The sequence below is a fragment of the Dermacentor variabilis genome, chromosome 2 (genome assembly GCF_050947875.1).
Source record: "Dermacentor variabilis isolate Ectoservices chromosome 2, ASM5094787v1, whole genome shotgun sequence".
In the NCBI taxonomy this organism is placed as follows: domain Eukaryota; kingdom Metazoa; phylum Arthropoda; class Arachnida; order Ixodida; family Ixodidae; genus Dermacentor; species Dermacentor variabilis.
In genome coordinates this window covers 271,733,246-271,747,626 of record NC_134569.1, presented here as the reverse complement: position 1 = coordinate 271,747,626, position 14,381 = coordinate 271,733,246, and the positions used below count along the sequence as shown (strand labels likewise).

General features: G+C 51.0%; 1 protein-coding gene across 9 annotated transcripts in view; it reads left to right on the top strand.

The window, feature by feature from the left end:
- Positions 1–14,381, top strand: part of gwl (serine/threonine-protein kinase greatwall) — a 619,920-nt gene that overhangs the window by 136,418 nt on the left and 469,121 nt on the right. For all 9 annotated transcript variants that reach the window (XR_012826296.1, XR_012826297.1, XM_075682969.1 and 6 more), the window contains one exon: positions 377–468. Coding sequence is in view for 6 of the 9 variants with exons in the window: in XM_075682969.1 (XP_075539084.1) it covers positions 377–468 (92 nt within the window). In the remaining 3 variants the exon portion in view is untranslated. The remainder of the gene's footprint in view (positions 1–376; positions 469–14,381) is intronic.

The window sequence follows — 14,381 nt, the reverse complement described above, 5'->3', positions numbered from 1 at the left end:
TTGCCTCATAATCTGATCATGGTTTTGACACTAAAAACCCTAGGATATGTTTTTTTTTAAATGGCAAAGTGGCATACTTGTTGATGACCGGATGGCACCACATATTTATCACTCATGAGATTTCGGAAGGCATCACCTATTTTCCACGTCTAATAAAATGGCTATTGTGCTAGGTGCAGCACGATAAAAAAAAAGTTGACTGGAACCCGAAGAAAGGGCACGCAGTATGTTAGGTTAACAATAGCCTCCACAATGTTATAGGGTTGCATGCAGAAGAATTATGCTTGACTTGGGCATTTATTGGAGCATTGTCTAGCAACTAGGCTTGCTTCTGCACTCCTTTAATTTTGCTTAAATGTGTGGCTTTCATATGCAGTACTTGCCGAACGCAATGCCTTGGCTGTCAGTTGCAGCCCCTTTGTGGTACGCCTGTTCTACAGCTTGCAGACACCCAGCTCCGTCCACCTGGTAAGTAATGGACCACGTGCAGCTAAAGAAACGGGATGGAACAGGGTTCCAACAGGTCTTGCTGCACTGTGCTCAGAGAGGCAGGCTTGGAATGGATACATTTTGTTGAATGTATAAGAAGCTTTTCAGTCATAAATGTTTACTTCAAATTCACACAGAAAAAATGACTTTAGATGTGTCATGCCTTTAGTTTTTTGATGTCATTGCTTTTATAGGTCTGATATCATCACAAAAATTTTTCTATTTTTATTCTTCATGTTATTGTTTGGAAGACTTGTACTCTTCAATTTTTTGTGCTTGCATTGACTATTAGTTGAATTTTTATTTGTCTCATTCGGTTCAAATTTCATACAAGATTTCTTTACTCAACTTTCTGAAGAAAAAGAAAAGACGAAAGGAAAATATCACCTCGTCAGGTTTCATTAAACAAGGTATCAATGGCTTTTTGCATGATTTAAGAAATACAGTAAGACCAACCTCAAGGCTCTGTCTACCATAGGACAAGATGCTTCAAGGAAGGCTTTCAGAAAAACTCCTCCAAGTGTGTCAAATTTGAAGTCTTGCAACTCTTGTTTTAAGATGGACAGCAATAAGCAACATTAAAATACTGACACTTGTACTTCTGTACACCTGTACGCCTGTATCGGAAGTTTGTCAAATGTTATCGATCGTTCTATCCATTGTCTCTTGTCACCGAACCTTGTCTAATCTGATTGTATGCACAATGCTAATTGTGTAGTACCTCCTGGAAGACACGTGGGCACCAGAAATTACGCTGGAACCTTCGATGACGCGTGAAAAGCTCAGCGTGCTTCACCCGCAGATCAGAGATTTCGACGTCCGCTGCTGTTGTGCTTTTAGTGTACGCTGTATTTGTGGGCACAGGTTTGTTGTGTATCACCGATCTCGGGGGCAGGCAGAGGCTATGAGCGATTTGGTTGGGAGACACTGGGGCACAGCAAACGGATTTTAATTAGGCGCAAAACTCAATTGACTCAAAACAAAACTTAATGAAGGAATGTTAACACTTATGTAACCCAAACGTGTCCTTATCCCTGTCTACGATAGTCTTAGGTGTTTTCTATACAAAAGTCGGGCAACCCTGGCCTATGGCTGCAACTGCAACCTACTGTATAAAGAGCGACCTGCGCATCCCGTGGTCGCCTATGGCAGCGCGCGGCTGAAGAAATACCATGTGATCACTGAGTAGGGACCAAGCGTGCCGGTAGAGGCCGCCAGTGCTCACCCTCATAGCAACGCCCGAAACACTCCGGCCCTGCCTTCAGGAGTACTGCGAAGACGGTAAAAATTCGTAGAGTAGCTGCAGTAAACTCGGCATTTCATGTTATAGACAGGGTGCGGCTAGAAAAATGCGCGGCGGTACATGTGATACATGCCCCAGATATTTGGTATCTTCGCTGCGCAGTGCAATGAAACTTGAAACTACTTTGAAGGCACGGCTGCGCGGCTGCTAGTATTGACATAGTGTAATCCCTTAGAGATATTTCTCCCCTCATTGCCTGCTAAAATGTTGGTTAGTGCTGTGGTGCCAATAAGGTCTGGTGCGCACTTTCCGCGCTAGCCGAGGCCTGAGCGCGCCCGCACTTCATTCTCCCGTAGGTTTCGCTAGTCCCGAGCCAGACGCAATGAACGCATTACGTACCGCTTTTCAGGGCCCACGCGTTCGTTTGCTGCATTCGGCACGTTCACTGAAGTAATGTGTCGTTGAGAGCGCGGCAGAACGTGAGTAGGTTAATTGCAGTGCATGCCACAATCGTAAAAATGTGCTGTTATTGATGTATTTATTTACACGCCGCTTTACCAAATGATAGCGAAAGTCTATAGCTTGAAAAATTTCAAGGGCGCTTTGTTGTGCCATCACACAGACAGTCACTACACTTTAAGCACTTTTCTGGAGTTGGGCTTTTGAAGCGAAAGGCTTCACTACGCTAGTCAACACCACGCTTCGCGCGAGCCGGCTATGTCGGGATTGGCTCCGTAAGCGTGTTTGGAGTCGACGCAGTTGGCCACTGCCGCGCCGCTTTAACCGCTTTACGCGCAACATTTACACCGCTTTACCAAATGATAACAAAAGTCTAGCTTGAAAAATTCCAAGGACGATTTGTTGTGCCATCACACAGACAATCACTACACTTTAAGCACTTTTCTGGAGTTGGGCTTTTCAAGCGAAAAGCTTCGCTACGTTAGTCAACACCGCGCTTCGCGCGAGCCGGCGTATGTCGGAATTGGCTCCGTAACGTGTTCGGAGTCGACGCATGTGGCCACTGCCGCGCGCTATGCGTCATCGTTTGACGTTCGCCGCAAGCGCGTGTTTATCGCGGAGGCCGACTATATAACCGCTTGCCAGTGAATAGGCGTGCGCATTCAACATGGAAGTAGAAGAGAGGGATACTACCGATACAGAGAGCTGTGTTTATGGCTGTACAGAAATCGCAAGACAATGTGCCCAACAATGATGAATAAAGAAGTTTAATAATCATGCATAACTTATGGTATATATGATTGATAAGCAATTTGCATAACTACACAAGGCACACGTATAGCATAACCATAAGCTAAACCGTAAGCATAACCATAGGCTTAATCACAAACCTAAACCGTAAGCATACCCATAACTAAATTACACCATAAGCATATCCATAAGTTAAACCGTAAGCATATCCATAGGCTAAAGCATAACCATAAGCTAAACCGTAAGCATAACCATAGGCTAAATCGTAAAGCATAACCATAAGCTAAACCATAAGCATCACCGAACCTTTTCGCTTCGAGATATCCAGGCTTAACCTTAGCTAAGCCCCAGCCATTTTTTTTTTTGTACAGGATTGTTCAGGTTTCAAGCATTGGTTCCTAATATCGGTCACGGGGAACTCATAAAATGAAATTCCTCTTGATGCTCGGCCGCTCGACTTGCACAATGGCACGCAGCAGTAAACCATCGTGCTTGAAGTTGGCACAAATGCGAAAGCCGGCGCCCACGGGGCTGAGAATCACAGTGTCACTGAAATAGAATCTGGTAATCAAGATCTAGCAACACCAACAGATCACCAATTACTCAGCTAATCGACTGTTTCGCGCATGTGCGTTTGCGTCCTTCCGTGCTCTCGCTGAAATGCTTGCTGCCCGTGCGTGCGGCCGGCTACGGGGTGGGAGTACGTGGGGGTGAGCACTAGCGCCACTGTTCGTGGCGGCAGTATGGAAAAGTAAAAAAAGCCACACAAGCAAAAGCAAATCGGCGGCGCTGGCGCAGCGCCGCACGCGTAGGTCGCCCCTTATACAGTAGGTCGTGGCTGCAACGCTATCAGGAAGGAGCGTTCTTAGGCTTTTGTTGTTGCACGTTTCTTCAGAGTCCAATGCATGTTGGATTTTCATCATAGTCGGTGTTCTCACTGATGCCATAAATGTTGCTGCCTTGGTGTTGGCCAGTCAACTCATCCGTCTCTGATGCCAGTGTCCGAAACTCCGTCAGTGACGTTGCACTACGGCCTCACTGGTTAGGCCTAACTCTGGGTTCTGCCACTACTTCGAGTGCCGACGAGACGCCTCGGGGACTAGCGTACATGCTGGTCTGCCTCTGAAGAGGGATCCTTCCTGGAGTGCCTGGTAGTGCCATGAGAGGCTGCAGCAGGTCGAAGGAGCCTCGCTTGAACGTCGCCGAGGTCGATGGTCACACCCTGGATCGCCAGCATCACGGACTTGACCAAACCTCCATGGCTCCAATCCCCAGTGCGATGCTGACGCTACAACCTCCTTGGCCTGGAGCCATGTCGATAACGCCAGCTCAGCGCTGCTTGTCTCTCGATAACAGCTCGAGCCACGCACCTCGAGGGCTCATGCCGTTCGGACTGATACGTGCACATCGTCCTCTTCCTTTCTTTTTGCGCCGCATGCCTGTTACATATGACAAGGTTCAACCAGCAAAAACTTAGTTTCCTTGTTCATAGTTTTGCTACTGTGTTCTTCACCGTTGCTACTATGTAACATCTGGTGGAGGTGCTGGATAGGTCTAGTCATGAATGGTAACTCTTGCCATGCAGATTCCAGTCAGCATTATTAGTTGTGCTCCGGTGGTATGAATTTAAGGGCCTTTCCATGCCCTCTTAACTATCTTCAAATGGGCAGCAAGGGGTCCACTCATGGCAGAATAGTCAGTTCCTGTGTCCAATAAAGTGGTTACTTTGGGGACGTTGAGAAGTATGTAGAGGTCCGTCGTTCTTTATCTTGTGTTGCAGTTAGGTCTGGGCGTTTGATCGTGGCTACATCACGTCGACCTGTGGCTAGAATGTCACATCGTCAGGTCTTCTTTTCTTGGCGTATTCTTTGCATCCAGACTTTGTCAGGATGGTGGCGTCTCGCTAATATGTCGTCGAGCTAGTCTTTTCGGCATCTTCTTTGGTGGCGGAGGATCTTTGTCAGTTTAATGAACAGCAAGTGCACCTCCATTGGTTGCTGCTTTTAGTTTGCCGGATGTAGGCTTGCAGACCGGCCCTGGGCAGGACCAGGTATTGCAGTGTGGCCTGGTGACAGCGAACAGGGCGCTCGTCAAGGGCTCCACTGAGTGGTGGCGAGGTAGTTGGCGATATCACGTAGCCGTTCACCTTGCTGTGGGCACGATGCATTGACGACGAACCCTTACAGTCAGTTCCAAGTCGCGGTATGGGCAACAGTGGTAGACATGTCCGGCTCCCCCGCAGTGATAGCAGAGTGGGTGATGGTTGGGGGCACACCAAATCTGTCTTCCTAGGGTAGCTGTGCTGGGCGACGGGCGAGCGTGCTGGCAGCGGTTGACGACAGAATTACGACGTTATGGGGCCCTGGCGCAGTCGCTGAAGGCAACCTTGATGATTGGCGACAGTGGCATAGACCCATCAGTTCCGACTGGAGTTGCGGCAATGCTGGAACTTCTGGTACTTCTAGTGACCACTGAAGCTCTTCTGTAACTGTCAGCGATCAAGGCCACCTGGGGCTGCTTCCTTGGGCACAACTTCTGCAGCTCTTCCCGTACGACCACTTTGATCTTCTCGCACCAGTTGTTAGCGCCTAAGGCTTGAGCTTCAGCCTAATTTGTTTTCAGCGTATGGCAGTTGTATTGCCTGATGCGCATTTCAAGCATTTTCTCAATCGTGGTCCCTGAAACAAATTCAGTGACAGTCTTGGGTGGGTTTCATATCAATCCACCATATAGATGTTCTTTCATACCCCGCATCAAGACCCGAACTTTCTTTTCTTCAGACATCTCGGTGTCGGCGTGGTGGAAGAGGCGAGTCATCTCTGTGGATATTGCGATGTTCTCATTTGGCAGTTACACTCTGGTTTCTAAAGAACTTTGGCCCTTTTTTTTGTGTGACACTTGTGAAGGTCTTCACGAAGTTCTCTCTAAATAGGTCCCACATCACCAAACCAGGTCCAAGCAGTGTCAACCAACAAAAAATAGACATGGTGCAGCATGTCATCGCCGCTCTAGTTATTGAACGTCGCAGTCCTCTCGTATGTCTCCAGCCAGGTTTCAGAGTCTTCAGCCAATGATTCATGGAAGGTTGGTGGCTCCTGAGCTTCTTGCAGCAGGATATGGGACACTGGGTCTGCTATTGAGGTCGTTGGATTGGCCTGGATCCCTGTGGTCTTTTCGGGATGATATCCGTACTTCGGTAGCAGTCCTTGCTGCCTATGGTTTGGGGAGCACACACGCCCATTTCTCCCTGCATACTCACATTGTTGGGGTCGCACCTTGTGGAGCTGTCGAGAGCCAGCGTAGACATGGGAGAGGAGTACTACCTCTCCTGGTTCTCCCTCGCTCTCGTGATGCGTGCACCCTTCTCCCCTCCAACTCGCGGGAAGGTATCCGAAGGGTGAAGAGGGTATAGGACATTCCCCTCGCAAAGGTAAAAAAAGGTATAAAACAGCGTCACCAGGGGAGACTCTTTCTGGCGCCCGACCTCTGACCTGCTGGATTTACCTGCTGTAACCCGTGAGTTACCTCCTTTGCTTGACTGTCCCAGGCAATGAGGCAAGCCTACTTATTACAGCAAGGACTTCCCTCTGCCAGTGTTCTTTATTATTGCTTATAGCAGTAAAAGTTGTTAGAGTTGTTGACGCTAGTTGCCTTATTCGTTCGAACCTGACGTAGCTGCGATACATGCGCTATGGGTTGGGGAGTACCACGGAATAACTGTGTGTGTGGCGAGGTCCGCAGCTCATCTTCAGCCCTAGCCACATGCGGAGCATACCCTCACATTTGGTGCTGCCAATGTGGATCGAATTTGGCAAAACGGTGAGTCTTCTTCTAGGTGTTAACGCTAGGACTACCAATATTTCAGCAAACAATGGCGGCTGGCTTATCTGACCTCTCAGATTTTTTCATGTTGTCAGATGTTGCTGTGCAAATTTGGAGGCCTATTGCTAACGCAGCGACAGCTGCTGAACTAGCTGGCAGCTTTAGTTTAGAGTGTTTTACACGGAACTGTCAGGATTACGGAAATTTCACGTTGGCAGGGGTTAGCCCTCATATGAGGTGTACCATGTTGGTCACCTCGCCGCTTTGCAATGCAGACATAAAGGCACACATGTCACTAAATAGCTCGACCCGAGCAGCGGAGGCATCCGAACCTTCGGGCGAGAGTCTGCCATCCAGCGATACAATCTTGCAGAATGTGCTGCACATCATGCAGAGCTTAGCTGGCACCCTGCTAGGCAAAATGCAGGCACCATCGCAGAGCGAGCGACCAAGGATTAAGGTAGACATGCCTAAGCACATTGGGTACAATGATTGCCCGAGTGTAAATGAGTACCTCAACCGTCTGCAGTATTACCAGCGAGCAACAGGGCTTTGACGCCAAACTTATTGTGTGCGAGGTCCCTTTTTCACTGACTGAGCAGGCGGCTCGATGGTTCCATCTGGGTGGACACCGAGGTCGCACGGTAGAAGAGTTCTGTACGAACTTCCGTGAGGAATTTCTTCTGGCCAACTTCGAATACTGTTTGAGGAGAAAGTTGGAGATTTGTATCCAGCATGCGGACCAGTCCCTGCTGGAGTATGTTTGAATGATGGATAAGCTTTTTCATTTCTCCATCCTTCTCGCCACCAATGCAGGAAAAGTTGAGCACGTCACACGGCAAGCGCACCCTACTTTCGCGGCCTACTTCAGAGGATGTAGGTTTAGAGACCTAGACGAACTCGCTGCCTAAGCGAACCACATCCAAGGGGACATCCTTATGGCGCGAGCATACCGTGCGCTTCCACCCGTGACGCTGTCACTTCAGCCTTGCTGCGCTTGGAACGGCGGCATGATGGCTTCACGCTGATCTAGAGTCGATGTGTCAGCATTGTTCGCTGATGAACAGGTCCAGCATACTTGGGAATTATCAGACCGTGCCTTGGACCCGTACACCTATGCACTGACAACAGCACTGACTAATGCTGCACGCAGTGCACTGCGAAAGTACGTGAGGCAGGTGTGAGACCGGTGGAGCAGCACAAGCCGACCAAGGAGTGAGGAAGCTATGGCCCGCCAGATTGGAGCAATGGGCGCCCAGGCCACCGAGGCTTTGGCGGCCGTTGCTACTAGTGCGTCAGACCAGGGTACATCGCCCATGACTGTGGCTGCACGCCGGGCCGAGGCCGGGCATGTGGCTCGAAAAACGGGCGAGGTGGCCGGTGATCCACCTTGGGTCCCATGCAGCGATCTTGAACATACCCGTGCTATCGAGTTACTTGCACCTTTGGCTTGTTGCATAGGAGATGTGGGCTCACAGGTGCCGTTCATCGAGCTAACGATAACCCGGAAGAAATTTACTGCATTGCTGGATACTGGCGCAAGTGCTTCTTGTTTCGGTGACAAGGTGTTGCATCGTCTCCGCAAGAAAAATATCTGCTTGAGAGATAATGGCACCACATTCCAGCTTGCTTCTGGCACAGCACAATTGAGCGGTGCAGCTAGGCTAGTGATCTCTTGGGAGAAACGCATTGGGCAACAACGCCTCGTACATCTCCCCAGTTTATCAATGCCCATTATTTTGGGTTGAGGCTTTCTCGTCAAGTCGGACATTGTGATAAACATCGGCAGTGGAGGTTGTGGAAATGGGCTTGCACAAGGCTCACCCTATGAGCGACGGTCAGGAAAGGGCACGACGCTCCTCCACTCCGCAATGCACAAAGGCGCTACGGCAGGGTTCTTTAACTCTCCGACACGGCGCAGGGATATGCTTCAGAGTCAGATCTCCAACAAACGCGGGTTTATTCACCGAAGATACAGCACAGTGCGACAGTCACGGCGCTTACGGGCAAAGGCTCACCGCAAGACTGATCGAGTATGCGTGCCCACTGCGCTTTGGCTAACTGAGAAGCGGTCCACCAAGCATGAGAACGAGAAGTCGCGGGAGCAGAGGGTCCCATGTAGCGAACTCGTTGTGGGTCTGTAAGCATCTGTCGCAGCGATGAAGCGCTCAGCAGAAGAAAGCCCGGGTGGAGAAGGTGTCCGGGGGCCGCCACTCGGGAGGTCAATCAGTGCGTGTTCCGGTGACACTTGTTCACACCATGATTCGAGCCCGTGAGAGAGAAGCACGGTTTGTACGGGAAATTAGCTTCGGCGCGCTAGCCGTGTCTGCCATGTTGCCCTTATGGCGGCGATTTCTGGAGGTCGAGCTAAACACAGCGTGTGAGCTGGGGGATGAGGCGCGGGAAGGCACCATGATCCCCACATTCCCCCCTCCTAAAGACCTAGGCCAAGTGGCAAGGTTGTCTCAGCCAAAGAGGACTAATCCAATGGGGCAAAGTCCAAGAGTGTGTTGCCATCATCATAAGAGCCAGGGGTAAGGGAGAAGGTGACGCAGCAGTTTGAGGAGGTGGAGGTGTCGCTTCTCTTTATGCAAAGGTGAGGGAAGGGGGGGGTGCAGCTTTTGTCACAAAACTCCCACACACCAGGAAGGGTCAGCGGCCCAGGAACGATGGGGTAGGACAGCACCATAGGTCAGCCCACAACGCTTGAAGCCCGCGGGACAGCAGCTACCAGGAAAGCGCGAAGCGTGGCTGCCATTTTGGCATAGCGGCCACTACGAAAGTCACTGGGCTCCCCAGATTGTGTGCTGACAAAAACAGCAGACTGGGATGACTGGCAGCCAGGGTAGCAGCAGCAGCCAAAGTAACCACCCTCAGCCAGGGGTTAGCACTTGGCTGGGCGCACCAGCCAGAGTGAGCGGCGGCCTAGGCAGCAGGAGGCAAGGCTGGCACAAGTTCATGGCCCCCCAAGGTCACGGAGGCAGGACTAGGGACAGCTTGCCTCGTGGTCCGCAAGACTGGTGGCACAGTGGGACCATGCGCAGGAAGGAGCCTGAATGACGCTGGGAATAGGACAGGAAAGCCACCCAGCTTAGCAGGTTTGCCAAAAACATGTCTGCCCGATTGCCGTCTTGGGCGTCTGCCCAGCATACGCCCAAGAAGGGGCGTATGCTGGGCTGAGGCTTGGACAATGCATAAGAGGCAATACTCGGCCACAAAGGTCTGTGGCTGCTTCGATGTGTGCCCTCGCACTGCAGTTGCATTTCTTCGTTCACCTGCCATGTAGGGAGGGCAGTCCGGCTATCAGCTGGTAGGAGAAAAGCTGTCTAGGTGCGTTTCTGCCGGTTGTACTGGGGCTTGGGGCCAGCCGTGTCACAATTTGCCTGCGGTTCGTTGACCATCTCCCCTTCTCCCTAGTTGCTGCTTCTGGCAATGAAAGGTTTGAGGTCCGAGACGTGAATTGGCCACCGACTAGGTCCACGGGCATAGGTTTCTCTTGGGAGTCGGCCAGCTTGAATACGAGAGAAGACTTTTCGGTCTCTATTCGGTATGGGCGCAACCATTTGGCCGACAGAGAGGCAGAGATGCATTTGGCAGCCTCACTCAAGACATGGTTGCGTCTGAAGACGAGGTCGCCGACACCATAGTGCACGTCCCTATGTGACCGGTCGTATTGGGCCTTTTGTCCAGCTCGTTCTTTTGCGAGGTTGGAACGGGCTAGGTTATGGGTCGCGTCCATCCATGAGCGCAGTTCTGCTGCGTAGCCCAAAAGGCCAGCCTTCGTGGCATATGCCCTTCTGCCGGTCCATCGAATGCAATCCGTGGCGTTTGACAGCTCTCTCCTGAAGTTGAGGAAAGCGGGCGTGTACCCAGTTGAAGAGTTCACCGTGGACTGCAAGGAGAAGCCAATCTTGTTAAGACAGACATCCCGATCCCTGTGTTGCTGGGCAAAGGCCGTGAGCAAGGGTTTGAGGTTCCGGTTCATCTGTTCTGTTGGGTTGGCTTGCGGGTGATACGTGGTTGTCTTGCGATGCCTAATGCCAAAGGCAACACGCATCCACGAACACCTTGGCCGTGAAGTAGAACGCATTGTCCTATATCAGCTCCGCCAGAAAGCGGAAGCAGTTAAAGACCTCGATCAACTTGTTCCAGATTGCATGTGCTGTTAACTTCCGAAGAGGAAAAAGTTAAATCGATTTCGTGAAGTGATCTGTGACAGCCACGAGAAAAACGTAGCCTTGCTAGCTTCTGGGAAAGGGTCCCATAATGTCACAGACCCTGACTTGCCAGGGTAGCTGGCTGTCGATTGGCTGCATGAGCCTGCGGGTTTTGCCTTCACGATGCTTCACACACTGGCATAAGCAGCACGATCAGGATTAGGGAAGAACGCCATGCTTCATGTCTATCCAGGTAGCAGAGTGGTAAAACTTTTGGAAAGTCTTACGGCCACTCGCACGTCTGGCCAACCGCAAGTCGTGGAAATAGCTCAGTGTGGCTTTCCTGACTGCGGACTATCACCACCTTGAAAGACTCCGGGGATTCTCCTCAGATGGAATATAGCACAGGAGAACTCCATAGGCATTAAACAGATACATATCCAACGTCCCCGCAACAGTACCAGCTGCATCGCACTGGGTGCCAACAGCAATAGCCACTGTCTGCGTGTGCCTGATGGCTTTGCCGCACTGCTCCTTTTGGAAGCTCTGTTCTTTGAGCCCGTCAACGATTTGTTGACAAAATGGATCGCTCTGCTGTGCCTTTAGTAGATCATGCCTGCTGAAGACTGTATCAGAGGAACTAATGGGGTCCACCAGGTAAACGTTCTCTCCCAAGGCTGGCGATCTGGGGATCACTTCGCCATCGGGGGTCGCGCTGTTCGAGCCATTGGAGACACAGGTTCCGGTCTCTACTGAGTGCGAATTGGCGCCGTTTGGGTCATGGGAGACTGAGACTCCACTACTTGGTGCATATGCTCATGGGAGTGACGGACCAAAGGGTCGAACACTGAAATGGGGGCCCGCAACAGGGCTTCCGCTACCACGTTCGAACTCCCTTTCCGGTAGCGCACAACAAAGTTGTACCGCTGCAGTGTCAGTGCCCAGAGCTCAAGGCCGCCTGAGGGCTCGCGCAAGCACTTAAGCCAGGTGAGTGCCATGTGGTCAGTCTCCACCACAAACGGCATTCGTTGACATAGCAGTCAAACTTCCAGAGGGCAAAAGCTATAGCGAGACACTCCCTTTTGGTCACGCTGTAGTTTCGCTCAGCAGCGTTAAGTGATCGGCCGGCAAAGCCGGTTGGAGAATGCCATCGTGCTCCTGAAGCTGCACAGCCCCAAGGCCCAGGTCACTCATGTCAGCTTGGACAACAAACTCCCTGTTGAGGTTGGGCAGCTTTCCTTTGGCTGTAGTCACTAGAGCTTGGGATCGTGCATGAAAGGCACTCTCCTGCTCAGGACCCCATCTCCACCATGCCGACTTTTTCAATGGTGCGGTCAAGGGTGCTTGGAGAGCGGCACAATTCGGGATGAACTGCCTGTAGTAGTTCACCATTCCAAAAAAGCGCCTAAGTCCCTGAATGTTCGCCGCCGTTGGGTATTCAAGGATAGCTGGCACCTTCTCTTCGCACGGCAGAAAGCGACCCTTGTCAATGGTAAAGCCCAATAGGGAAATACAAGTCTCGGCTATTTGGGCTTTCTTCGGTTTTAGAGTCAACCCAGTGGCACGCAACCTTTTTCGAGGACTTCCTCCAGGTGGCGGAGGTGCTCCTCAAACGTTCAAGAGAAAATGATGTCATTGAGCTATGCCAGCGCATAGCGCCACTTAGAATGCCCCAGAATGTGGTCAATCAATCTCTGGAACATAGGTGCAGCTCCAGAGCAGACAAATGGCATACGGGTAAACTGGTAAAGGCCTCGTGGAGAGGTGAACACAGTTTTCTCCGCATCAGCCGGCTCCTTCTGAACCTGCAGGTAGCCACGGCTAGCATCCACGGTGGTGAAGTAGCACACATCTCCTAGATTAGCCATGATTGTGTCCACGTTAGGTGTAGGATAAGCATCCTTTCTCGTGACCGCGTCCAGCTGGCGGTAGTCCATAGAGTCGATAAGAGCCATCTCTTTTGGGAACATTAGCACTGGTGAACCCCAGGGACTGTTTGAGCATTGGACAATACCGGTGTCGTAATATATGGTACGCTGAAATGGGAAAAATAAGCATTTGAAGGCAGTGCACTGTGCGATGGTGAAGAGGACACCGACTCTTGGCAAATACCCGTGATTGTGTATGTGTGAAAGGGCCTTCATCATCATAAGTGACACCGATTTGTGAGCGTCGACAATGGCGCCTCAAAAAGCATGGTGTGAGCAGTGCGCGAGGTTCGGCGTTCGAGGGCAAAGAGCTTCGTCGCTGGGTGTCTGGCCCATAGGAGCTATCGCCGCCTGCGTCACAATGTCTGCACCCATATCAACATTGTCACCAGCTGAGAGGCTACCTCGCCCAGTTCTTCCGCTGGGCAACTGATCCAGAAGGGTTGGCAGTCCTGAGCCTGGCGGAACGAGTGTTCGGGCGAGCGGCAACAGGCCTACCCCGCCAGCTGTGGACGTGACCCGGTGGCTGCTGCTGCGTGCTCTCGAGCGCAAACCCCACCAGTGGGAAACTGGGCATGCAGAGGCTCCGGTACATCGACTGTGGCATAGGGCCACCTGAGCTCCACGAGGCGGTCCGACCCTGTAGTTCGACCCTGCTGTCCGACACCGGTTTCACAACGTCTCCAACATGGCAACGTGCTGCCACATGAACTGTAGGCAGATTCCGTTTGACTAATCTATATATATAGCTGCATGTCTTCTAGAATGTATCTTGGGGAACTGTCGTGTGTGTGTGCCGTTTCAATGTGTTAACACGTCCAATACAAGTCTGATGTGTGTTTGTGCTTCCGCGTGCTGCTTCTGTCTCTTTCTGGAGTGATCCTGTACCCAATAAGATCACAAATTGGTGAGCCTGCCAGGAGTCACTAATAAATTCAGTGAAAGGGCAGTTTTGCTTGAGCGCAGACACACATTAGTAGACGGAACCATGGATTTAGAGAAACTCACGGCTATAGGACTTCAACTAGGATTGTCAGGCGCAGGACTTGACAGATGGATTGAGGCCGAACAGGCAAAACAAAGTGACGAGAGAGCTGCGGAGCGAGAGGCAATCAAGAAAGCTGCTGAATTAGCATGCTTAGCTGACGAGAGGCAGCGTGAGATCCTCCAGCTTAAGCTGCAGCTTCAGGAAGGAGCTCGGAATGTGCTGGCAGCGGTTTCTGAAATTTTGACTGCGCCCAGCACGTCCTCGTCATCTCTCAGTCCACAGAAGTTACTTCCTTTGTTTGACGAGACACGCAATGTCTTGCATGCATATTTACAGTGATTTGAGTGCGCAGCAAGAGGGCAGGACTGGCCATAAGAAAAATGGGCTCTTGCTGTGAGCATCTGTCTAACTGGTGAAGCTTTAACTGTGATAGGTCGCATGACTGCCACGGATTAATTATATTACCTGAAGGTAAAGAAAGCTTCACTACAGAGGTTCCAATTCACGGCTAAAGGCTACCAAAAAAAGTTTTGGAAAGCACGAGC